This window comes from Oreochromis aureus, linkage group 3 (genome assembly GCF_013358895.1).
Source record: "Oreochromis aureus strain Israel breed Guangdong linkage group 3, ZZ_aureus, whole genome shotgun sequence".
Taxonomy (NCBI): domain Eukaryota; kingdom Metazoa; phylum Chordata; class Actinopteri; order Cichliformes; family Cichlidae; genus Oreochromis; species Oreochromis aureus.
This window is the reverse complement of record NC_052944.1, coordinates 37,954,959-37,979,276: the sequence shown is the minus strand read 5'-3', so window position 1 is coordinate 37,979,276 and position 24,318 is coordinate 37,954,959. Positions and strand designations below refer to the sequence as shown.

General features: G+C 41.3%; 2 protein-coding genes and 1 long non-coding RNA gene across 3 annotated transcripts; 2 read left to right on the top strand and 1 right to left on the bottom strand.

The window, feature by feature from the left end:
* Positions 1-8,502: 8,502 nt before the first annotated feature.
* On the bottom strand, positions 8,503-14,156 carry LOC116329862. Its single transcript, XR_004200204.2, has 2 exons — positions 13,948-14,156; positions 8,503-8,758 (listed from the first exon to the last, which is right to left on the bottom strand). It is a non-coding gene; the product is annotated as an uncharacterized LOC116329862 (long non-coding RNA).
* Positions 14,157-16,140: 1,984 nt separating this feature from the next.
* Positions 16,141-18,100, top strand: LOC120433701. The gene is made up of 3 exons (XM_039600459.1): positions 16,141-16,615; positions 17,330-17,565; positions 17,663-18,100. Exons 1-3 carry the CDS (start codon positions 16,141-16,143, stop codon positions 17,924-17,926), a joined length of 975 nt encoding a protein of 324 aa, XP_039456393.1. The 3' UTR covers positions 17,927-18,100.
* A 3,296-nt stretch (positions 18,101-21,396) lies between these two features.
* LOC120439304 lies at positions 21,397-23,952 on the top strand. Its single transcript, XM_039610154.1, has 2 exons — positions 21,397-22,505; positions 22,807-23,952. Exons 1-2 carry the CDS (start codon positions 21,822-21,824, stop codon positions 22,963-22,965), a joined length of 843 nt encoding a protein of 280 aa, XP_039466088.1. The 5' UTR covers positions 21,397-21,821; the 3' UTR covers positions 22,966-23,952.
* The last annotated feature ends 366 nt before the right edge of the window (positions 23,953-24,318 follow it).

The following is a 24,318-nucleotide window of genomic DNA, read 5'->3' as shown; positions in this document are numbered from 1 at the left end:
CATATGGCATTATCAGTGATATAGCGACATTTATGTTCATTAGCGCACAGAACTGTGAGACAAGCCGAGAAAAGTCTCAGAGTGAAGGGCTCCAATGATAATGACCTTGCACAGAACATGCAAACATTAATGCAAATATGTATGACAACTGGAAACAACAAACTTGTTTCATTGATTGAGACAAATAAGACGCTCTGCAGTGTTATCAGACTATTAAAGCACGCGAGGAGGAAATACGAGCTGATTCAAGAGTAAACAAATGAGTCAAAGCCTCGATAGCTTCGTCTCATTGGACAGAACTGTGACTTACTGATGCGGTTTCACGGAGGAGACGCAGTTAGTTAAAACGACCGAACATCCCTGATATATCTGTCAGTTTTATTCTGTGACTATATTCAGTCATTATCCAAATGTACTGTTTATAAGATTTGGGAAACCTGCAGTCAGCTGAGACTGAAGAAGTCACTTGGATGAGTGACGAAACGTTTCTCCCACAAAACGCTATGAACAGAATCAACTTTTGGAGATTACGCTACTGTTGTTTTATAGCTGCTGGGATCTTGTTTTAGTTGTTCAACACTTTGATTTATATTGAGTATTTTTTTTAATCTCTTTACATATCAACATAAATAGGAGTATTGTATATTTCCCTGGTGTGATTTTGAGGTTGCATCCACACCTGAGGGGGCAGCTTCACCACCAGTTGGGCCTGCACTAAATTAATATTCATCAGCGGGGCGGGCTTTGAATAAATAACTGCGAGCGGGCCCACTCATATATGAACTGATTTTTTTTTTTTTTTTTTCGGTGCAAAAATGTGGACTCCAGCTCAAAGCTTAAAAAAGGGACCCACATACCGTGCAGTGTCTGGCACTAACGAGACACCAAGCTCCCCATTTTGGTCACAGCTCAGCTGCTCTTTCACGAAACACAGCTCCATCTAAATCGGTTGTTTATGAGTCTAATCTGCGCTAAATAAACCAAGCGGGGATCCTCTCCACCTGAAGGAGTGTAACAGTAAACGAAAGGGACTTACTCCGAGTGCAGACTTCGCCGCGAAGGCCAACGCGATCACACAAATCCTGCAAAACAAAACAAAAAAGCCTTTTAGTTATTTCCCTCCGAACTTATTAGTCGACAGGTACAGCAGCGGCAGTGGCAGCCTGCAAAGCCGAAAACTAACTTTGCAGAAATAAGTTTACAGAGCCGTTTTAAAAAGAAATCAAAAAATAAACCCTTACAGGACTTTCATATTGATCCGACTGGCGGAAGGTGGGGACCACAGGTAGAGCTCGATCCCCTTATCTTCACCAGAAAGGCACCGCTTCAAACGCGCTCATCGACGGCTCCAAAAACCCCCTGTCATCTACCCGGAGACAGAGGGAGAGAGATAAAGTAGTCCCACTGACAAACGCCCCAATTTTAACACATAAAGCTCCAAACATTAACAGCCAGCCAGTGTTGAAATCACATGGGGTTTTTTGGCGATTTCTTTCATAAAAATTAGAGCTTATCCAACTCACCCCCCCAAAAAACTAAAAGAAAACCTCTCATTACCAAAACAAATCCCCACAACTGCTATCCGTCCTCTCCTTGCTGTAACAATTAAAAGTTTAGTCGGAGAGTAACACTGCTGCAGGAAAATTATGGACTTGAATTGAATCGGACTAAGGAGGGCAAGTGTGCGTTGATAGAACCAGTGAGTCACATTGGGACGTGTTTTATTTTTGTTGCTCTTAATGTACAAATGTAACACCTGTTACTATTAACTTGTGTGTTGGCAGCTATGCTATAGGACTAGAGTAAGTAGTAGCCTGGCTCTACAGGACAGTCCGCATTTCTAAGTTGTTTCAGTTGTTGTGGAGAGTTAATGTTCACACAGAGTTTCCCTGATGGAGTTACTGTGCTAGCATACGAACCCGTTCTTGTTTATAAAGCCTGCGTAAACATGGCAGCATTTGAGTGAGCAATTGTGTCCACTAGAGGGTGGTGTTGACTCACAAATGAGCCTAAAATGATCATTGTTCTGTGTTTATGCCATCCTGTTATGTTATTATGATCATCCTTTTTCTGGTATCTGGTTCTGTCCATGTGCAATCTGGTATGGTGTTCTCTGTAATACTGAAATGTGAGAGATGCTAGACAAGCAAGAGAGATGTTTATGTTATTTCTTATTTTTATTAATTGCAGAGCCACGTCCTTACACGCCAGCGAGAGTGTGTGTTCGATGTTGGCTCGTTGTAAATAAAGTTCTTCCAGTCTGACATCATTCTACGTCTCTGACCGGACGTTCTTACCAGGGAACAGTACAGGATCACGTTTCAGAGATAGTGGTCCAGAGCGTCTACTATAACATCCCACATTCACTGAAATGGGAGCTCAGGTGCCTTTATAATTTTATGCTCCTACACTGTTTTACTATTTCACTCATTCAAAGGTTAGGGGCTGCTTGTTTCTGGCAGAACTTGGTGTGAAAATGTGATGGGAACATAGACAGGCCTCTTGACAGCATCAAGTCTGTTTCATAGAAAATATACACAGATGTAGCATGTATAGTTTCACAGTTTTAACGTTCTCTGAAACCAAAATGTTCCTTTTTTTGATTCACTCTGGTGGATCTAAAATGTTAGGTGAGTGTATTTTATATAAATAAAATATATTTTATATAATTAAAATTGAATTGAATATTTTAGCTTGGGCAGTGAATTATTATTTATATTAATGAATGTCTATACCATCATAACGTCTGTTTTCAGCAGCACAAAAACTTTGCGTTAAAGCACAGGACAAACTTTAGAATGCTTGCTTTACTTCTCTGCAGCCACATACTTCTTAAATGCTTTAAACACACATACCCTCATTCTTCACCATATGGGTACCTCATGTGCACCACCCCATGCTCTTTCACCACCCACCCACACAGACACACAGTCAGAAAGCCTTATAGAAACACATAGTAAAGGTACATTTTTATCCCTTAGTTTGGGTTGCATTTACATCTTATTTTATTTAACTTTGACTGTACTTGAGATTATATATTCTTACATTAAAAAAATGTTTATTCATTTTAATATGGCATGTAAATACAATCGAAGGATTTACTTATTCTGTTTTGACACATGTTGTATGCAGTTTAACACTTGTGGAGATATGTGAAATATCTGTCATGCCGAGAAAACTTCCAAGCAAAGTAGGGAAGAGGTCACTAAGTTTTGACACATAACAAGACAAGGAGAGGAAACAGGTTCTATCTGTTGATTTATTCTTCATCTCTAGTCACTTTATAAACTCTGATGATGCCCATACTCTGTTCGGTGTTCCAGTTGCCATCAAAACACTGAATCTATTCCATAAAATCTGGAAACACAAATGTCTCCTGCATAATTTGAAAAACAAAAAAAAGCCCACTCATGCTGAGAACTTACAGAACAGCAAACAGCGGGCAGACTTGATTGGACACACCGGGCGTGTGTGGTGGGCTCCTCCTTATTACTCTGATTTGGTGATGCAGCGGCCCCCTCTCATGTTAGAGATAGAGGAGGCACTCGTTTAGACAGATGTGGAGGCGAAGAGAGGAAAAGTGCGCGCGCGCATACACACTGTGTTACACTTCAGTGTGAGTCAGAAGGCAGCTGCCGTCAACTTACAGCACAACTTAAAGCTCTCTTTACGCACAGTTCCCTCTTTCAGGTCACCAAAACTAAATTACGCACAAAAGACTGAACAGCAGCCCTGCTGTTCGTAGTTCAATCCGAACACAAGCGGGCTCTTAAGCAGGGGGAAGCGCCGCTTTCCCTCCACACACCGAGCTCAGAGTCCGTCCGAGTCCTTGACGCGATAATAGGAATAAAATACAGAAAAGAATAACCGCAGGGGAGCGAAAAGCGAAGATGCGCAGGAAGGGAGGCAGGGCAGAAACTCCGTCCGATCTCCCACCAAACGGTCACGGACACGGCCACCGGGATCATTATTATTAGAGCAGAAGCACTTGTTATAAAGCAGACTCTCTACTTTAGAAACTTTACTCGCTCGCTGAGGGAGCCGGTGGGTCTCTTTGCGTCTTTACTCTTTGTGTGTGTGTGTATGTAGGGGGGGCAAGGATACGCCTGCGTTAACACTGTACTTTGGGGCTCTTTATACGCGTGTCATAGCCCTGCTCCCCCCTACGCACACTATAGAAAAGAATCTTCTCGGCGTGTCGGCGGTTGTTGCGCTTGCAGAGACTCCCAGTGGTCCTGGCTCTGGCACCCTGCGCCTCTGCAGTTCCCTCTCTCTCACTTTTTCTGAACTCCAAAAGCTGCCTGCCGGATCTACTTTCCAGAGGAGTGTACTTTGGGGCGTGTCATAGCCCCCATCCCCTCTCTTCCAGTCACCAGTTAAGAAAAGTAACCAATCAGTGTTCCAAAAAAAAAAAAAAAAAAGGCACCGCCCACACCATATATGTTTCCTCCTGCTTCGGAGCAAAGAAATGCTCTACTCCTTCATTCTCAGGATGAATCCTTGGAGCTTTTTCCCCGTTTTTATTGGTATCAGCCAAGTATTTGGAAAGTCGATCCAAGCTCCTAAATCTGGGATTTCCTTTAAAGTAACTGTGGAAGAAGGACAATCTGCATTACTACCGTGTACTTTCCAATAACCAATAAATCTGTGTCTGCAAGGTGGGAGAACAAAACGCATGTTGTAGCTGAGCGCAATTCCTACGAAGACGAAAGAAACGGAATTGATAGCCGATTTTCTGTGTCATCTGGCTGGGTCGGTGATGGAAGATTTTTTTTAACACTACAACAGACTAAAAAAGCAGACCAAGGGGTTTATTACTCCACCAGACAAGTGGAAAGCGAAAAAAAATGAGGGGGTATCCATCTGTTGTGAGCCTCAAGGTCAAGAAGAGAGCATCGTAAGCCATATCTTGAGGCGTCGTGACACGTAAGTTCTTGGGTGTTTGTCTGGAATATGCCGAAACAAGGAGTGTGTGTGTGTGTGTGTGTGTGTGTGTGTGTGTGTGTGTGCTGCCACACGTTAAATATATTTCTGGTTTAGCTACATATTTTGACATATTTGAATCGGTTTTATGAAGTTTAGTATAAGGAATTCATATTGATTTGCATTTTATTCTGTTTAATCTTCAAGTCTACATTTCTGAAACATGTTTTGAGTATTGTGTTTTTGCGATTTTGTGTGCGTGTGTGCGTGTTGTAATGATTTAATTTTCTACAGTCCTTCCATGTCACTGAGTTTATTGGTCCTGTTAAATTATGAAAAAATATTTTGAATATTCTGTGTGTAAAGGCCTTTAGACTGCACGGGGCAAGAAAGGGAAATTCCTTTTTCTTTTATGTAACAAAAGCGAACAAGCTTTACTAAAAGCGCTGAGATTACATCAGTAAATCTAAGGAGGAGAACTGCAAAATGCAGAGTTGAACGTGGGCGGGACAGACACAGGTCCTCCAGTTGGTTCTGTGCAGCAGAAAGGGTTAAAGAAACTGTGAGAAGAACGATGGATAGTCTCCCACTGACTGTACAAATATAGATGTATTTTTTTAGTTGTTAATTATCTGACGAGTCGCTGTGATTTTGACGACAGAGATTTGCTGCTTCATTTTGCCTTGCCCTAACTGAGAAACCTGACACCGGCCCATTTGCATACTAACAGTGATTGGCTGTTTAGCTAGGGTGGGGAGGGTGGGTGGTGTGTAAGTCTGCACACAAGAGCACGGAGGGGAAAAGCAAACGAGACACCGAGGCCTCGTGAGCAGATAGGTGTGGCACGAAAACGAGAAGAGCAGCGTGGAATTCAGAGCATGTGTATGGCAGGGTAATGGTCATATTTGGACACAGCACCGTAAGGAGCTTTTATCAACGTGTGTCTTGCCCCCGGAATTCAGATAATTATTTTATGTTTTCTGCAGCCGACACAGAAACTCCAGCCGAACATCGATAAGAAACGCGAGTAGCTGTCAGAGGAGGAATTTGGACTGCCAGCCTGATTCCCGTCAGTCCTGTGGAGGAGAAGATTTGAAGTGTCGCCTTGTGGGCTGGATGCTGGTGAACCACCCAGCGCAGATGCGTTACCTTCATCAGTTGCTGCCAGCGGTTAAATATATTACTGCTAGCTGCATATTTTCAGCGTCTAAAAACATATCTCTGAATGTGTTTGAGGATGCAGGAAAGGGAATTCATATGCATTTTATTCCGTTCATTTAATCTTCAAGTTTGCATTTCTGAAACATTCCGTTAATAAGCCTTTTATTTAACATTTTATCCAACTGCATGTATATTTATACAGACTGCCACTAAATAAACTATTCAATGAATGTCTGAGTAATTAATAATTACTTTAATGATTCATAATAAATATTCTTCAGTCTACATGCAGTCCTTCTGTTAACACCAGTATCCAGTAGTGTTCCCGTGCTCTCCATGGAGCCTTCAGCAAGTAAGAATTCAACACGAAAAACAAAATCACACCAACATTTAAAAGTTTTTAAAATCACAAAAATAATGCGAATTATTTGTTTTCTGGGACACACTTGAGTTAATATTATTACCCAGAGTGCCAACGATTATGGTGAACATTAATGTCACTGAATAAATGTTTTAGGTACAAGTTGTTATGTTTGTGTTGCCGATGATTTTAGGTTACATTTGAATGTAAAAGATAATTTTCCGCGATGCATAATCGCTGCAGCTTCTTGTGTGAGGCCTGCGTGTGGCCCACGGGAGAAAACTCGGCCTCCTTTCCTCTCTGCAGGAAATCCAATCACTGCTGCAGCTCGAAATTAGTTCATGTAATACAAAATTCGACCCTTACGCATGTATACTGTACTTCAGTTTAAATTTCAGGTATCTGTAATTACTTTTACTTCCTACATTTTAACACAAGTATCTGTATTTTCTACTCCTGACATTTTCAAAACAGGCTCCTTACTTTAGGTTTAACACATTTGACGGGAAGTTATTATTTCACGTCACTGCGCGCATTCAAACATTAGTATAGTATTAGTATTAATATTAGAGACACATTGGGGGAAAAAAAATGATAATTTTGAGAATAAAGTAGAAATTGTATTTCAGGTTTTTTTTTTAAAGTCTAAATGTGCAGATTGCAGTTGTTGTTTCCAGACGAACTGCCACGGCTCCTATACTCTATAAAAAATAATTTTGTAGATGACTTGATGAAACAAATTAATCAGCCGTCTTAAGATACATCCTCTTTACTGCACCAAGGTGTAACCATCGATAACCAGAGAAGGAGCAAGCATAAAGGGAGTAACCTTAATAGGCAGCTAATTTTAAATGAGAAGTTTCTATCAGCTCAACAAACACCGACAAAAAGAGAAAAGAGTGCGAGAGAACTTCACTCAGACGGAGAAACACAAGGACAGGAGAACAGAGGTTATTTAGATGAGCACTGCTCAGGAGTATTTGATTAACTAGAAATTTAAAGCTTAGCTGGCAAATCCTCATTTTATTTAAATTCAGATACTGGATCAATATGATGAGAAGTTGTGTTTTTTTATATCGTGAAACGTTTCCAAAACAAACTGAGGTATGTATACTTTGTTATTCAAATGCAAGCAGTTACAGGTTAGTCTGGCAAACTGTGGTGAATTTACAGTAAAGCACCGTTTTAGACTGTTGCACAGTGGAGACGCTGCTCATGGTCAGTGATGAGGCTTAAACGGTGTGAACAGTATACTGTCAGTGCAGGGAGTGGATAGTAGCATCTGCAAAATCTCACTTTAACCCTTCACTTTGCCTCCACAAACAGTAAAATGAGTAAAGTGCACCTTTCAAGCATTTCAACCTTTATTTCGACTTAACAATGTCTGTCATGAGGTGTAATGGACAGACAACTTAAATGCAGGGCACTGAGGGAGATTGGGTCAAATAACTGTAGAGCTGTTCATCCTTTTAAAAAGGCACAAACTCTGAACAAAGTCCAGACAGACAGGAATCCTAAGCACAGAAGTCACAGGGTGCTTGAACGAACCACCTGCCAAGGACAGAGAGGCAGACAGGACTGTACAGGAGAAGAAAAAGTGGCCCCAACAACCCAGAACAGACCTTAATGAATGAATCTGATACTTTAATAAATTACTGTCAACAGCTTTTTTCCATTTTTCATGTTTCCACATTTCCGCTGCCCAGAATGATCTTCCCTCTGTTATAACCAGTTTACAACAATCAGCCAACAACAGAACAAAGTCTGACAATGAAAATAAGAATAATGCAGGTGCCAAAACATTACTCTGTCCATATTACTGATAAAGAATATTAAAAATAGTAATAATGATGACACATTTTGGGCCATTTGGTTCAATAGTATGTATGTGATGATCCACACTCATTTGGGCTCAATTTGGTAAATAATAGATTCAAATTAAGACTCTTTAATATTTTTCTATGAACTAAAGATGACATCACCCACAGTTTCCTTTGTCCTGTGTTTGTTTTTGCTGTGAAGATCATACATGAAAAAATGTCTCAGCACAGGCAGGATTTTCAGCTTCCAGCTTTTATTATAAGGAGAACAATCATATTTTCAGCACAGCTGCCTGATTCACAGTCATGACAAAGAGAAAAGCAGAAACAAAGAAGACGTAGCAGCCAGTGCAGAGGGAGAAGACAGCAATGACATCTATCAGCAGGAGCAGCTACAAGAAGCTGAAGTCCTCCGTGAACTCCAACCAGGAGGTCCTGAAGCTGGACGTCCTCACTGCTCTGCAGGTTTATTAAGAAGGAGCTCTCCATCACTCTGAAACACACACAGGAACTAATTAGTCACATTTTTTATTTTTTAATATACCCTCTCCACCTCTGTATATCTATATATAGGTATAAAGAGGTATACAGAGTATACTAACCCTTTTCTCAACCTTGCTTTTGTCACTCACTTGTCAAATAATCAAATATCCCCCTCAAGTACCCGTCCTTTATGATAATAAGAAGAGGATCATTCTCAGCTGATGTCAGGTTGCTGCTGAGAAACTAACATCAGTTCATGAGGCAGGCAGCATCAGATAAAAACTCAAATGGGGTTTTGTGTTTACTTGTACATGAATGAACTGATGCGCCTCAACAGTTTATGCAAATAAAACCACATTTTAACTGTGTGTGAATGCACAGTATGTGCCAGCACACAACCAAGAGGTAATGCATAAATACCCTGAAGTGAACTGTACAGCTCTTAGAGAACGTCCAAAATGTCACTAAATTTTACCAATTTTATGTTAATGTGATGTCCAAACTGTGAAAGATTCATATCTATAGACTGCAATGACACTGCATTGATAGAATCGTGCCAATCAACCTGTGTTTCATGTTTCAACTGCACATTTTTTGGTTAAAGGTGAAACAAAGAAATTTTGAAAGAAAGGAAGAAATTTCTCAAAGAAATTCCTGAGAAAGGAAAAGCTGTTGCACTGTTTGAAATTCTGCAGTAAAATTGCAGCTTTGTAAGCCTAAAATGACGTTGTCAATTTTCTGAGATGAAAACTAAAGATTCAATTGGCTGATTGGATTTCTCTAATTAAAGACTCCAGACAGACACACTAACAAGAGCTTTCCAGTCTTTATAGACTGACTGGGTGGGATTTACTACAGAACTGGTGAGCGTGAAACAAAGCATATAAACTATGCATGAGTGTAAAATGAATGGAGTAACTGGTTAAATATATTTGATGGTGTCAGTCACGTGCACTGGCTCACACTCCTTGTCTTCGAGGCAGGCTGGAACCTGAAGCTTAGTTTAGACTGTTTTGATTACAGGGATGTGGTTACATGGTGACAGAGCAAAGTGAATGCTGTCACTGACTGATGGTATCACTTCCTTCTGTGTACATTTCACACAAGAATAGTCTGAGTAAGAGATTGCACACACCACTGAACTTCTGCAACACTCCTCAATGACACGTAACTCCCTTATCAGCATCAGTGCGGTTTTTGCTTTTGTATTTTTTAATATTCTTTACTGATCTCTATCATTGTTTCTGACTGAAGCAGTTGTAAAAGGAAGGCGTCAAATCACTTTCAGTGTGAGAGCAAACAGAGACTGAAGCAGAAAACCTGACTCAAAGAAGCAAGTGGAAAATTTACAGACACTTAATCGAGTTTTAAATATAAATGTATTTTGCCAGAAACAGCAGAATCCCAGGCTAAAGCTCACAAAACTATTTCAACAACCACCAAACAGCAAAAACAGCAAATGAGAGCAGATACACGGATTCCACACAAAGATGTAAACACAATGAGTGGACCCGCCGCATCACAATCAGTGAGATGTCTCCTTTCTCATCTGATGGCGTGTACACAGACACTCTGTTGGTGCTGAAAGCCGACAGCTCACCGATTCTGATGTGTCGGCGGGTCAGCGCTTTGTGTTTACGTCTTTTTTGCCCTCGATTGCCCAGTCTTTCCCCAACCAAACTGGACTGAACCAGCAGCAAAAGAAGATCCAAACTACGCTTCACATTAACATTGTCATAATTTCCTTCTTACTGTTGCTGTTTTTCTTCCATACACGATAAAAATCACACTTCATGCAGAGCTCGCTGTCTCTCTGCTTGTATTTCAAGAACAATTTCCAATCTGAAATCTCTGTTTTCTGCATTATTTGCTTGCTTATCACGCACCAGTCTACCGTTGTTTACAGTCAGCAACTGTTTTTTTTATGACTTCTGACAAGACAGCCTCTTTCCTGCTGTTCAATACAATTGTAAAGTTTTAAATGATGCCAAATTGCAAAACGCTTGGCTGTGTCTCTGTAACTTTGCTCTGCTTCTCTTCAGCAGCATCAGGTAATGTTCATATGTTGATTAATGGTTTTCTTCAGTTTTTGTGCTACTACAGAATATTGTTAAGGTTATCTGCTATAAAAAGCCAGGCCAGGAAAGTCTCCTTCATCTTTTTCTGTGTTTTCTCTGATGAAGTCTCACAAGTGTCAGTACTGATAAACGATCAGAATGATATTTCTGACTGTCTGAGGCAAAATTTCCCCAATTCAAATCGTGGATCAAATCGATTCTAGAAACCAGTGACGATACAGAGCCCTAATCGAGACCTCGCAGAGGTTTCAGGTTTGTTTAGCCAGCTAGTGCAAAGAAGTGACACACACTTAAGAACTGAATCTCTTTAACAGTTAGATTACACTTTTGTCCTGGACGATGATATTACCTTACATGGCCATATGATAGAGATGTTTGTGCAACAGATGCAGGCAGAGACACTCTGTGGCTGCAGAAACTTGCAGGGCAAACTGAGCACTGAGAGCTCAATCTATTCTTAGACTACAGAGTGAACTGAGTTTTCCTGCACATTTACATCAGCATATTAACCTTTTTGCTTTAACCTCTGCAGTTCCCTCTCTCTCACTTTTTCTGAACTCGAAAATCTGCCTGCCGGATCTACTTTACAGAGTAGGTGCACAGTGATATCAGGGATATGCACACTGTACTTTCGGGCATGTCATAGCCCCAATCCCCTCTCTTCCACTCACCAGTTAAGAAAAGTAACCAATCAGAGTTTAGAAAAAAAAAGGCACCGCCCACACCGTATATATATATGTTTCCTCCTGTTTCGGAGCAAAGAAACGCTCTACTCCTTCATTCTCAGGATGAATCCTTGGAGCTATTTTCCCGTTTTTATTGGTATCAGCCAAGTATTTGGAAAGTCGATCCAAGCTCCTAAATCTGGGATTTCCTTTAAAGTAACTGTGGAAGTTACTTTAAAGGCCTGAATATCTGATCTGATCAGTGCAAGATAAATATCAGGCCGTCTGCCAGCTGAAGCTCAGTGGACTCATTCAGTGGCTCAATGACACTAAACCAAAGTTAATCTACTATTGAATGACTTCAAACACTCAAAGCTACTAGTTGCACAAATTAGTGTGGCTCTGCCACCCGCTTGTTTATTTTCCACATAAACCTTTCACAATAAAGGAGAAGATCCTGTTGAGATTTTTTCAAAATAAGCTGAAATCATGACAAACAGATAAACCAGTCAAAACAAATCCAGGACCTTATTTCTAAACGAGGCATGTAGCATGAACATGGTTTGCTTATGAAAAGTCTGCCACGGATCAGAAAACTGTTCTATGCAAATTATGCAGGAAACCAGTCCCCACCTCAGACTCAAACCTCGTCACCAACCTAAGCAAGAATCACATGAAAGAGTATGCAGCGTGTTTAAGGATGAGAAGCAAAAAAGAGCTGTCAGGTGCTTAAAAAAATAAACCTTAGACTCAAACGTTAAAACAGGCTTTTCCCCGCAGCACGCCGTGTAATAAATACTCACAAAGAAAATGGCGCCCGTTACAACTTATGTCTAAAAATGTATAGTTTAACCCATCGGTCAAAACACTCGACCCCCAGCTGAAAACACTTCACACACGTCAAGTTGCCCGAGATTCACAGAATTTACAGGAAATGTAAAAATTTTGTGATATATATCATTGTCGAGACATAATGTCTTATATCGGGATATGGGATGTTAGTCATAACGCACAGCCCTACCTTGAACCTTGTGAACCCTGTGATTAGTAGACAACCTGCTTGACCTCCCGAGCAATGGGCACTGTAACATGTAACATGAGCTAACTTACTGTCATATCTGCCTTCCAAGTCCCAGTATAAACCTGAATCTTGGCAGGTAATAATGAAGGCAGTCATGATAACAAAAATAAAAAAGTCAGTCTGGGCACTACAACTGACCTTACACTTTACCATAATAGTGCATTTGCTGTCACAGCACTGGTTCACACACATTATTCCCACAGATCCTTCAGTTACATAAAATCCATTGACATGCAAAGACACTGCATCTATTGCTGCAGTTTCAACTTCCTCTTGAGTCACTGACATGTTTTACCTACATGGATCGCCCTAGAAATCAAACTACAGGTCAGGCTGGCAATAAATATTCACAGAACCCGGACACGCACAGACTGTTTTCCTTTATGGTGATGAAGGAAAACGCTGGCACATGAAAGGGCCTTTACCCTTCCAGGACCTGAAGCTCAGTAAACCACCTCTTATACGGCCAAACCCCATCTGTTATCTGATTGGATTGTAAAATTTGTGATTGACATGACATTGACCAATCAGCTGAAAGAAATAAAAATTGGGTTCAAAATTCACAAGTTAAAAGTCACACACAGCCAGGGAAGTTGAGCTCAGAGTTTTACATGGTTTTTGGTTTTTTTGCTTTGTATCCGTAAGCAGACCTTAACAAAAAGAATGGCGCCCGTTACAACTTATGTCTTATAACTTGTATAAATATTTTTTACAAACAAATCTTATTTACACAAATTCTCACCTGTAGATGCACAAACATACAATTTTCACATATTTTGGTTTACAAGGTTACAAAACTCAGTTCACAACTAAGATTCTCTGCACAGACAAAGGGGGTTTCCTAACGCGGTCAGCTGCTCACTGACAGCTTACAAAGCGCCTCAGGCAGAGCAGAGATGGACTGGATGTCATGTCAAGCAAGTCCATATATGCGTGAGCAGGCAGACGAGCGAATACTTTTGGCAGTATAGCGCATCTGCCTTTTTTCGGTTCTGTGTTGTAGGTCTTTATAACTCATTACTATAATGTTACACAAACACTCTTCGTGATTGTCCTTGGTCAAAATAAACTTAACTTGAACTCTGGTCGCACTGAGGACAAAACAATGACAAATAGACCACGTTTACACTAATAGCTTGCGCAGCCTAGCATGCTAGCAAGGCTAAAATGCTAAGCTACTATAAGCCTAGTCCTTCCATTGGTTACGTTAATACAGTTGCATCGTTTCCCATTAGTTAAACCTTGTCTAAGCAATTACAAAAACTAGAGGGACGTGTCAACAATTTAACATTTGCTGGATGTTCATGAGAAACCATGAACATTGTTGCTACCGTCAGCGAAGCTAACGAGCAGCTAGCTGAGGTACAACGATTACCTGAAGTCAGGTACCGGCTGGAGTCCTCTAATCCCGAGTGAAAACTCCTTACTAACTTTCCCATTTCTTTAACTAGTTTACTGCTCAAATCTGGTGTATAATCTTTTTTCTATTTGTATTTAACTTTTATTCAGCTTCCTTCTCTTACTCTGTTCCCAACTCACTCTGACAAGAAAGGCAGGAAATAGACGGGGGTCAGGAAGCCGTCTATTTCTTTCACGTTAAAGCAAATTAATTGCGTCTCTTATAGCAGATAACGTTACACAGAGTAAATTATACTTTAATCCACTGATGAACTGCATGAAGTCAGTGTGTAATGTGGATGTGGTCACGGCAGGCAAATTACAGTCAAGGGAACGTCCCCTTGACTGTAATTTGTGTGTAAAATTCCCCTCTAATATTTTTGATGTTATCTAAAATGCACGCAATAAAATGCGACTCTTATGAATTCAACCATGTTGCCCAAATTATCAGAGTTAGACAAAATGGTATATTCCTGTTCCGTTATTTATAGAACTACATCTGTTTTTGATTTTTGTAGTCCACATCCACAACTCCTTGTTTTTCCTGAGAAAACACACAAAACACAGATTTTCAACCCTGTTCCATGAAAGACAGCCATTACAAACATGTTTAAACCATCTCAAATATTGTTAAACAGCATTTCTTCACAGAGCACCTAATCTACAATTAAAACTAATATATCCTTTGAGTGCAGCATGGAGCAGTCCTGAGTTCAATTCCACCATCAGGCCAGTGTCTTGGCCATAAGCGTGAGACAGATTGGGATAAACTCCTGTTTTATCCATTTGTTAAAAAAAAATAATAATAATAATGTCAGTATTTATTTTCAAATTTGCACACAGTAGCTGAGTGTCTCTTTATTCAGTGCTAGCCCAACTGGTGGTGAAGCTCCACCCTCAGGTGTGGATGCAACCTCAAAATCATATTAGGGAAATTTACAGTACTGATACTTATGCTGATATGTAAAGACTAAAAAATACTCTAATTCAAAGTGTGAAACAACTGAAACAAGATCCCAGCAGCTACATTATAAAACAATAGTAGCGTAACATTGGTAGAGTTTTCCCTGGAAACATATATCATGACAGCTTCACGCTTTAGTTTCACAATAAATACAAGAACGTAACCTTGTAGCTGCAGAATAACTGACAAATATATCTGGGATTTCGATCATTTTGACTAACCGTGAAACCGCATCAGTAAGTTACAGTTCTGTCAAATGAGGCGAAGCTATGAGGCTTTGACTCATTTGTTTACTCTTGAATCAGCTCGTATTTCTCCTCGCGTGCTTTAATAGTCTGATAAGACTGCAGGGCAAACTTTGTTGTGTCCAGTTGTCCTGTATATTTGCATTAATGTTTGCATCAACTGTGCTTTACTGGAGATTGTTGAGGTCATTATTACTGGAGCCCCACACTCTGAGACATGTCTCGGCTTGTCTCACTGTTCTGTGTGCACTAGTGAATAATGCGATATGATACTTGATATTGTGCAAAAATGTGTATCCATATTATAAATCCGTTATGGAACATGTCATACTACATCATATTTAGCCTGCCCCAGGAAGAGATTCACTATTGAGACACCATAAAAAGAGCAAGTGTGAGGTTGGGGTCACATGTTGTGTCACTAGTCAACCAAACTTCATTCCTCTTTGGTGTATTTTTTCAGTCTTCGCTGACTAGATTGAGTTTGTCACTCTAACCAGTGCGATCCGATTTTTACATATTTGCGCAAACACGTGTATGCATCGTATATGAATAAGAGCGTGCTAATATGCAGACGAGACGAATGACAAATGAAACGGGGTGTGGCCACAGAACTGAACCTGCACCGTGTCTCACCGTGACATGATGCAGGTTGTGGGGACTGCATGCGCTGTTCTGTTCCGCTCCGCTGTTTTCAAAATAAAAGATACCGAGTTAAATAAAGGCTCCGCTTTTCACCGCTACCAGTTTAACGTTGTGTTTTAAATGCAGCAAAACTGCACCGGAGATGCAAAGTCACAGAGGTACGGTCAGTGTGTTCTCAGGGTGAAGCTAGCTGGATTTAGACAAGCACTTAATTTGGAGTAGACGGATCGTGGAGTGAAAACATTGCTGGCTTGACCTATACAGCGTCTCAGCCGAATACCGGCCGCCAAAGTTTCTCAACATAGGGACATTCGGCATGGAGCTGCTTCAGCTGCTCTTATCTGCGCTCTTCTTTGGGGGAGTTTTTAGTGAGGGTAGTATTAGTATACCATATGTGAAAGTGATTTTAGGAGACTCGTTTACTCTCCGTCGAAACTGTCCGACTGATGTAGAGGGAAAACTTCGCCAAACAGAGCCTCAGTCCCGGGATGTCGCTGCGCACCGAGACGGAGTTTGGACACCGGAGGAAAGTTTCAGAGATCGCATCAGTCCCAACTCCTCTGTTGTTTTTAACCGCTCAGTTTACACGGACGGTGGAGTTTATGTGTTCATGTGCGGCGGTCGGGAGGTGTCTGCTGTCCAGGTGGAGGTTGTCGTGGTCTCAGAATCATCCGTCACAGAGGGAGAAGCGAGCAGCCTGTCCTGCTACTATGCAACTACAGCTGGCACCTGCTGGTCTGTGCGCTGGGTTAAAGGCGGGGAAGATGTGTTAAGGAGAGACTCGTGCGGTGGTAAAAGTAATGCCGGGCTCACACTGTGCGATTTTTGGCCCATTTTGAGCCGATTTTTGAGTCGTGCGACCGTTTTGGTGATCGGCCCGAGTTTGTCCTTCATCGTGCGTCGTGCATCGTGTAGTGTACGTGGGGTAACGAGAAGCGATTAACACCTCACGACCAGCTCCCGATCATCAATCGCTTGGTCGGGAAGGTTTGAAATCCTCGCGACCGTCGTGAGGGTGTCACCTCAGCTTCTCACACTGCGCACGCGCAAACACAAATGTCAGCGAAAAAGACGGCGCAGCACGGCAGTGCAGCGTGTGATCTGGACACAAGCGATGGAGGCTCAACTTGTAGAACTTTGGAAAGCTCACCCAAGCCTTTTCGATGTGGCCTCACAAAATTATCACGACCACAACAACCGTGAAAATAGTTGGATTTACACTGCTGCTCAATCACAGCTGCCTGATCAATGTTTTTCATAAAGTTGATGGTGGTGGTGTGCGTGTCTGTGTGAGTGAAAGACAGAGAGGGAGAGCGAGCGACAGAATTTCTGTTATAACCTTCATTTTATGAACGCACAGTTTGAGCACTCAGGTCGCATCAGAGCATCGGGCCGTATAGTGTGAGACCCTGCATCGTGACCTATGAACTTCTAACCCCTGCGAGTCAATCGTACAGTTTGAGCAGGAGCTGAATCGCGCGACTGAAAAAATCGCACAGTGTGAGCCCGGCATAACTGGACTGCTGATGATCGACTGTCTCTGTCAGCTGATTGGCTCTCACACGGAGACCTGTCCTTAAACCTGCAGCGGGCTCGGAGGGAAGATCAGGGGGATTATTTCTGTTACATCCAAGCAAAGGGTGGACTGCCACAGAGCGGAACACCAGCTGCTGCGAGGCTGAAGGTCAGTGAGAGAAGCCCGGATCAGACCACCAGCACTCCTCCCCCTACATCGGTGTCTGTGAGTATTTAGACAGAAACGCGTTAATCAAACCTGAAACAGCTTCATATAAAGTTCCATGAATCTGATCGCATTTCTCCTCTTGTATCCTCTGCAGCCGACACAGACGACTTCAGAAGTAAACGGACTGGGAACTCTGGCCGCTGTCTGCATCACAGCTGTGGTCTTTTTGGTTTTCGGCCTTGTGTGTGGATGGTTCCTGAAATCTCACTGCTCCACGTACTTGTCACGTCTTCTCCGACGCTTTGGACCCGGAGATGAACGACATGATGTAGATGGGGCGTCGGAGCCTTTGAGCCATCCTCCTCCTCTGCAGATGAATGGCCACCATCCATCAAATACGTCCCAGGCAGACGTCTGAAGACTTTTAGGATCAATAAGTGACAACTTTTAACTTATTAATGCGCTTCAGCTTATTTATGTGTGCAGCTTATAATTATAATTATGCATTTTAACACCGATCAAAGCTTTCGTTTACTGTCTTAATTTCTTTTTTTTTCTTTTTTATGTAACATCTTGCTTCAGCTGTGTGTGATTAAATAAACAGTGTCTTTACACCACTGCCTGAGTGAGGCGGTACATGTTCTTCTTCAGTGCCTTCAGTCCTCACAGGCCTCCTGTATGTTCACGGTGAAGTCCGGACATTTTCACGGACACTTCGTGGTTCGCCTGCTCCATCACAGAGGCCTTTAGGTTAAAAGTTCCTCCTTCCAGATGGAAACACGTGGTTTGACAAATGAAAATAAATTCTATGAAGCCTGGTTCACCTTCTTTCCCATTAGGATCCATTTTACAAACGTCAAACGTATGATTCTACCATTAAACAATACACATGAATACATTTTAGACCACAGTGCTTCTTGGATTAATTTTAATATTTGTAGACGTATATTTACATTTATTTTCGTTAAATAAGAATCGGAAATGCGTCCACTCACCTCTCAGAATCTAATGAAGCAAACCCTTTCACTCTCCACCAGGGGCGATTTTAGCCCATTTTTGAATCAAAATGAATCAAAGCACCCCCAAATGATTTATTTCTTCTTCTTTTTTTTTACAATATTTGCTGTTTGTGGGACACACTACTAAAAATATAAAAAGCATACAGTACTTAATTGAGATGGAACATTTTAACAACAAAAGTATAGATAACATTGTAACATTGATAACATTGTCCGTAGCCTATTGTTGTTACCACTGTCTTGTTTGAAATGTAATGAGAGAAACTGGTTATTTTGTCATATTTGCATGTGCCGATATTGAACCCAAGGTACTAACTAGCTAACTGACTGGATGCCCATTAACCTTATAACTCCTGTTGTGTGTGTGTGTACAGGGAGACAGCCAGGTTCATAATGGATATGAGGAAGTTTTTTTCAAAAAAAAAAGGAGCCACATCCAGGTAAAAGTGTAAGATCATTAAAGGATAATGTTGGATCAGTGTTTCAATATTTATATCCTTTATTAGATGTACATGTGGTTTGGTTATTTGCCTTTTGGTTGAAAGTACACTGAGAGAGGACTTTTTTATTAGTGATCTTTATAGTACTTTTTTTTTTTTAAATCTAATTGAATACAATCTATTTGTGTATGATTGTCAGTCCAAAGAGGGAGAGAGGAAAGAGGAGAACATGAGGAGAAACTACAAGATCAGGAAGAACCAGGTAAGAAAACAGACAGGGAGTACTAACAGGCAAAACAGAAACTGTTAAACTGGCAAAGAAAAAAACAACTAATTTTACTCATACAGTCTGAAGTTGTGTTCTCCCTATATTAAAGCTGCTATACAGAATCTGCAAAACAAACTGGGTTGTCAGCCCTGGCACTGCATTACCATATTGAACTTCAGTCAGAGGAAGTCACGGTTGCCAAAAACTTTTTGAAGCTCAAGAGTGAGGCTGATGCCATTCCAGATATGTTAACATTGTACAATCTTCTGGATAATCAGATCTTCCCCACACTGAAAACTGTTATTCAGGTTGCCCTAACAAACCCAGTTAGCAGCTGTAGCTGTGAAAGGTCTTTTAGTGTCTTGACTCAGCTCCATACCTGGCTGAGAAGGACCATGGGTCAAAGCAGACTCCAGCACCTGGCTGTGATGTCAGTTGAGAAAGAGATGCTTGAGAGACTTGACCACCAAAATGTGATAGACAGATTTGCCAACCTCAAGGTGAGGCGACATAGGATAAAAGAAAAGAAAAAACTTAGTAAAACTGAATATCCTCTTAGGTGTGACACTGCAAGGCAAAGCATTCAAACAGCAAAGTGAAAATGTAGAGTAACCTTATCAAGCTTTGCCTTGTTTTGGTTTAGCAAGTCTGAATGTCTTTGGGCAGTGCATGGTTCACTGAAACTGTTATGTGGACTAAACATGACTTCAATTGATATGGATGTCATATTGCAGGGCTGTGAATAGCACACACAGTCAAAAACCAGAATGCCAAAACAAAACCACTTCTGTTTAAATCATTTGTACCAAACATGTAGCCTACAGCACTTTACCACATTATGTAACGGAAAAAAGCGGTGACACATTTATGTACTGATATTAGTTGAAGTCAAACACATCACAGCCTGGTTTTAACACAAGAGTCTCAGCCTTAATTTGACAGGATATTCTCTTTTCTAACAGGGCACATCCAGGGGAAGGTCTAAATGTCAAGCAAGAATCTGAAGCATTTGTTTTTCTTTGTAACATCTCTCTTACCGTCACCCAGACCATTAAAATGCTGAATCATCAAAGATCAGTAACATCTGAAGGTTTTCCCCCATTGGTGAGAGCATGTTCTGTATGTATATTCATTTACAGCGAGTATTAATCCTGCCCGTTTGTACAGATTTACAGTCTTTCCTGTTTTCTTTGCTCTTTGTAAAAAGCTCAGGTCAGCTGCTGTGTGCCAATAAAGTTTTCAGTTGGTAACAAAGTGACGCTCTAACCTGATGCAGATTACAGTCATGAATTTATTCATTTTGCACATTAAATGACTTCAAATGTTTGATGGAATAAACACTGAAAACCTTTAACAAAAGCACATTAAGATAAAATGAATATACAACAAAGTAAGAAGCATTAATCTGCTGCCATAATCCCACAGTTAAACCTGAAGCTTCATCTAAACTCAGTCCAGGTGTTTCTCTGCAGTCGGCTCTGTTATCCTGACAAAACTGTTTCCAGTCAGAAAGGCTGCAGGTATTTGTGTGAAATAAAGACAGCGAGGGAAAAATTCATACCAAAGAACATTTGAATAAATAACAAGTGAAGAGAAAACAATGAAAAGATACAAAACATCAGCAATATACAGCTTGTAACAGAGCAAAGGGGGATGTAAAGGTGACTTTATCAGTGAGTGGTTGTAAAGGAGTCACCGTCCTCTCTTCTTTGCACTGGCAGCATCACATGATGTTCATATTCCAATAAAATAATCAGATTTGCACAACAATTTGCACCTGTTTCTGAGATGAGAGGTACATGGAGCCTAAAATCAAGTTTCATTATCAGGAAGGCGTCTCTGTGATATGGTAACGTATGGAAACAGATAATCTGAGTGGGTCATGTGTTCATAGCTTCAGATGAGTCAATAATCAACAATGACTGAATGACTTTGTTGTGGACTTTCACTGCCAAGTGTTCATTGATCTTGTGAAATATCATTGATCGTCTGCAGCACTGCTGTGTTTCTATTGTATTTCTTATATATTCTATTGCTCTCTATCAACAGTTCCTCTGATATTGTTTTGGACTGAAGTAGGTGTGAAAGGAGGCGTGAAATCACTTTCAGTGTGAGAGCAAACAGAGACTGGAGCATGTCTGTTATATCTGATTGAGGTTTTATGAGCCAGCTAATGCAAAGAAAGCTCAGCTATGCTGGACTTGGTTTGTAGTTCAGTCCTTATGGTAGTAGTACTAACTCTACATGTGGAGTCGAGACACAATGTGAACATCAGGAAATAAGAAACTATAAGCTGTGCTGAATCAGGATCTGCCTGCATGAAACACTCAAGAACAGAATCTCTCACAGTTTTATGGCCATATAAGGTGCGTAGACACTAGAGCAGTGTGTGGCAGCAAACATGGTTGTGGTCTATTGTGCGACTTTAAATTGCACAGCCGCTTAAACCAAAGCTCTTAATGTGAGAAACGGAAGTGTGGAACTCTCCCCCCCCATCTGTGACTTTACTCTGAGAGCGCTTTGCCCGTCATACTCTGAACCACCGCAGAGTCAAGTGAGCCATCTTTCATCCAGCACTCTGGAAGAATGAGGCTTCTTCAGCTGTTCGTATTTGCGTCCTTCATCTTCGCCGGTTGCAGTCAGGGACGGATACCACATGTGAGAGTTATTTTAGGAGACCCGTTTACGCTTCCAGAAAACTGTCAGACCGATGAAGAGGGTGATCTGTACCGGCTTGATCTTTACGGGACCCCCGAGGTGAAGGTGGCTGCCCACGAGCAAGGCGTGTGGACACCGACCGAGGTTTACCGAGAGCGCATCGGTAACCACTCGTCGGTCGTGTTTAATCCCGCAGTTTATACCGATACCGGCGTTTATGAGCTACGATGCGGCGCTCGGAGGGTGGATGTTCAGGTCAAAGTTGTCATGTCCTCTGAAAGATGCGTCAGCGAGGGAGACGCGGTGAGCCTGTCCTGCTACTTTTCAACTACAGGGAAAGCGCGTTCGTCTGTGCGGTGGGAGAAAAACGGAGAAGACGTGTTAAAGCGGAATTCCTGGGAAGACACCGGGGCTGCTGAGGGCAGACTGTCGCTGTCCCCGGATTGGGTCTCACACGGAAACTTTTCTTTAACCTTGAAGCAAGCTCAGAAAGACGACCAGGGCGATTACTTCTGCTACATCCAAGATGAAGTCGTGATTGCTGTGAGGCTGACGGTCACCGGCCAGAGGAGCCCGGATCAGAGCAGCAGCACCCGTCCTCCGTTTGTGCCTGTGAGTATTCAGGGATGTCACATGTACGAGCCCAGGGCACACGACTTTGGGAAATGTGGAAATGTTACAGGAAGGCAGCGTAGAGGGTAGCTGAGGTTGCACTTCAGCGGTTGCACTTATCTCAGACTATGACACACTGGTTTGCCACTTTCATCTGTTTTTATGCAACATATCCTGGTAATTAATAGAATGTAATAGAAAGTACAGATATTTGTGTGAAAATGTAATCAAAGTAAGAAGTTATCAGAATAAAATTCTCGTCTAAATCTGAGAGTGCATTTCTGTTGTTTTATCTCTGCAGCCGGCACCGAGAGCCTGTGAAGAAAGTAGAATTCTGCCTGCGGTGATCATTACAGCCGTGGTGTGTTTGCCTGTCGGCCTTTTGATTGGCCGGTTAATGACATCATGCTGCCCCAGAGGTGCCTCATGCGGGCACTGTGGTGGACCCAATGTAGCCTAGATGGACCATCAGAACCTCTCCTCTTCCTCCTCTTCAGCACATCTGCCAGCAGCTGCCTCTCCTGCACAATGCCAGCTTTTATGAACGCGCTTTAGTGTTTAGTGTGCACTTTAATAATGCCAACGTTAGTCACAAATGATAACAATGACCATTCACATATGATTTTAGATTTGATTTGTTTTATTCTTAAAATCTATGCCTATATTTGTGTATATATTTTCTAAATAAATAAAAATCTCATTGAGATTCAAATCTCAGTTTCAACAGAGACCATCTGTACTATCATGGGCTTCAGTTTATGTTAAAGGTTCATCTTTCCAAACAGAAGCTTAAAAGACTAGATAGATAGATAGATAGATAGATAGATAGATAGAGGGGACAGTTCGGACAGAGGTACGAACTGGAAACAATGAAATATGCAATCCATGAGGGAAGATGAGGACAAAAAAGAACTCCAGCCAGACTGAGCTTCTAGAGGAGAACAGTTTGAGAACAAAAAAAGGAGCAAAGACAATTCACTTCTTTATATTTTACTACAGAAATCTTTGGTCTGAGGATGTCTGCCAAAAAACACTGGCAAATGTTTGCTCATAAATGTGTTGCTCATATTTTCACTGTTCACTGTGGGGAACACTTTTTGCCACGCCCATGCTTGTTCTGACTCAGTGTGTCAGAAAAAGCAGCAATTTCACCTCATCAAACAAACTTTAGTTTCAGTGAGATTCTGCTGATTCAAAACACTACAGGTCACGTTGAACAGAAAAGTAAAAACAAAAACAACCCACACACAATTACAAGCATTTTGAGACAGGATTTGAAAGTGGAGTTGTGGTTATGGCTGCCTGGTGGGAAGGAGTGGTGGAGGCGAGGAGCGGGGCACCTGAAGACTTTCGTAGTCTTAGTAGTAGTAGTAGTTGGAGGTAGTTAAATGGGAGGATGGCACAATAACATGGAGAAGACTGGTTTGCAGGAGGACTAAAAACACACGGTTATGGTTACACACAACTCATAATGATGTTAATCTACAGAGAAGTAACCTCAGTTACAGTTTGTGTGACTAAACAGGAAGCATCAAAACCACACTGGTGCTGGCCAAAGAGACACTGCAGAGTTCTTAATAGAGTCCTCTCAGGACAATTTTAATCCATCTTATTTCTGATTATAGTACAGAAAACTGTAACACATGTCTTAAAACTATGTTTATTGTACTGACAGTTATAGTTACACACAAACATCAAATTTTTTTTTTTCTACACAGAGCCATATAGGTTTGGATTTTTTTCCTGTAATAATAAACTACCGGTGCTATATTTGTCTAGTATTTAAAGTTAGTGATCTGAAACAAGTAAAAAA

What these genes read in the sequence shown, in the direction of transcription:
- LOC120439304 (XM_039610154.1), top strand. Translation starts at nt 21,822, where the DNA reads ATGAGGCTTCTTCAGCTGTTCGTATTTGCGTCCTTCATCTTCGCCGGT. An exon ending in CCCGTCCTCCGTTTGTGCCT is followed by an intron (nt 22,506 to 22,806) that starts GTGAGTATTCAG and finishes TTATCTCTGCAG; the next exon opens with CCGGCACCGAGAGCCTGTGA.
- LOC120433701 (XM_039600459.1), top strand. Translation starts at nt 16,141, where the DNA reads ATGGAGCTGCTTCAGCTGCTCTTATCTGCGCTCTTCTTTGGGGGAGTT. An exon ending in AAGGAGAGACTCGTGCGGTG is followed by an intron (nt 16,616 to 17,329) that starts GTAAAAGTAATG and finishes GCACAGTGTGAG; the next exon opens with CCCGGCATAACTGGACTGCT. An exon ending in CTCCCCCTACATCGGTGTCT is followed by an intron (nt 17,566 to 17,662) that starts GTGAGTATTTAG and finishes TATCCTCTGCAG; the next exon opens with CCGACACAGACGACTTCAGA.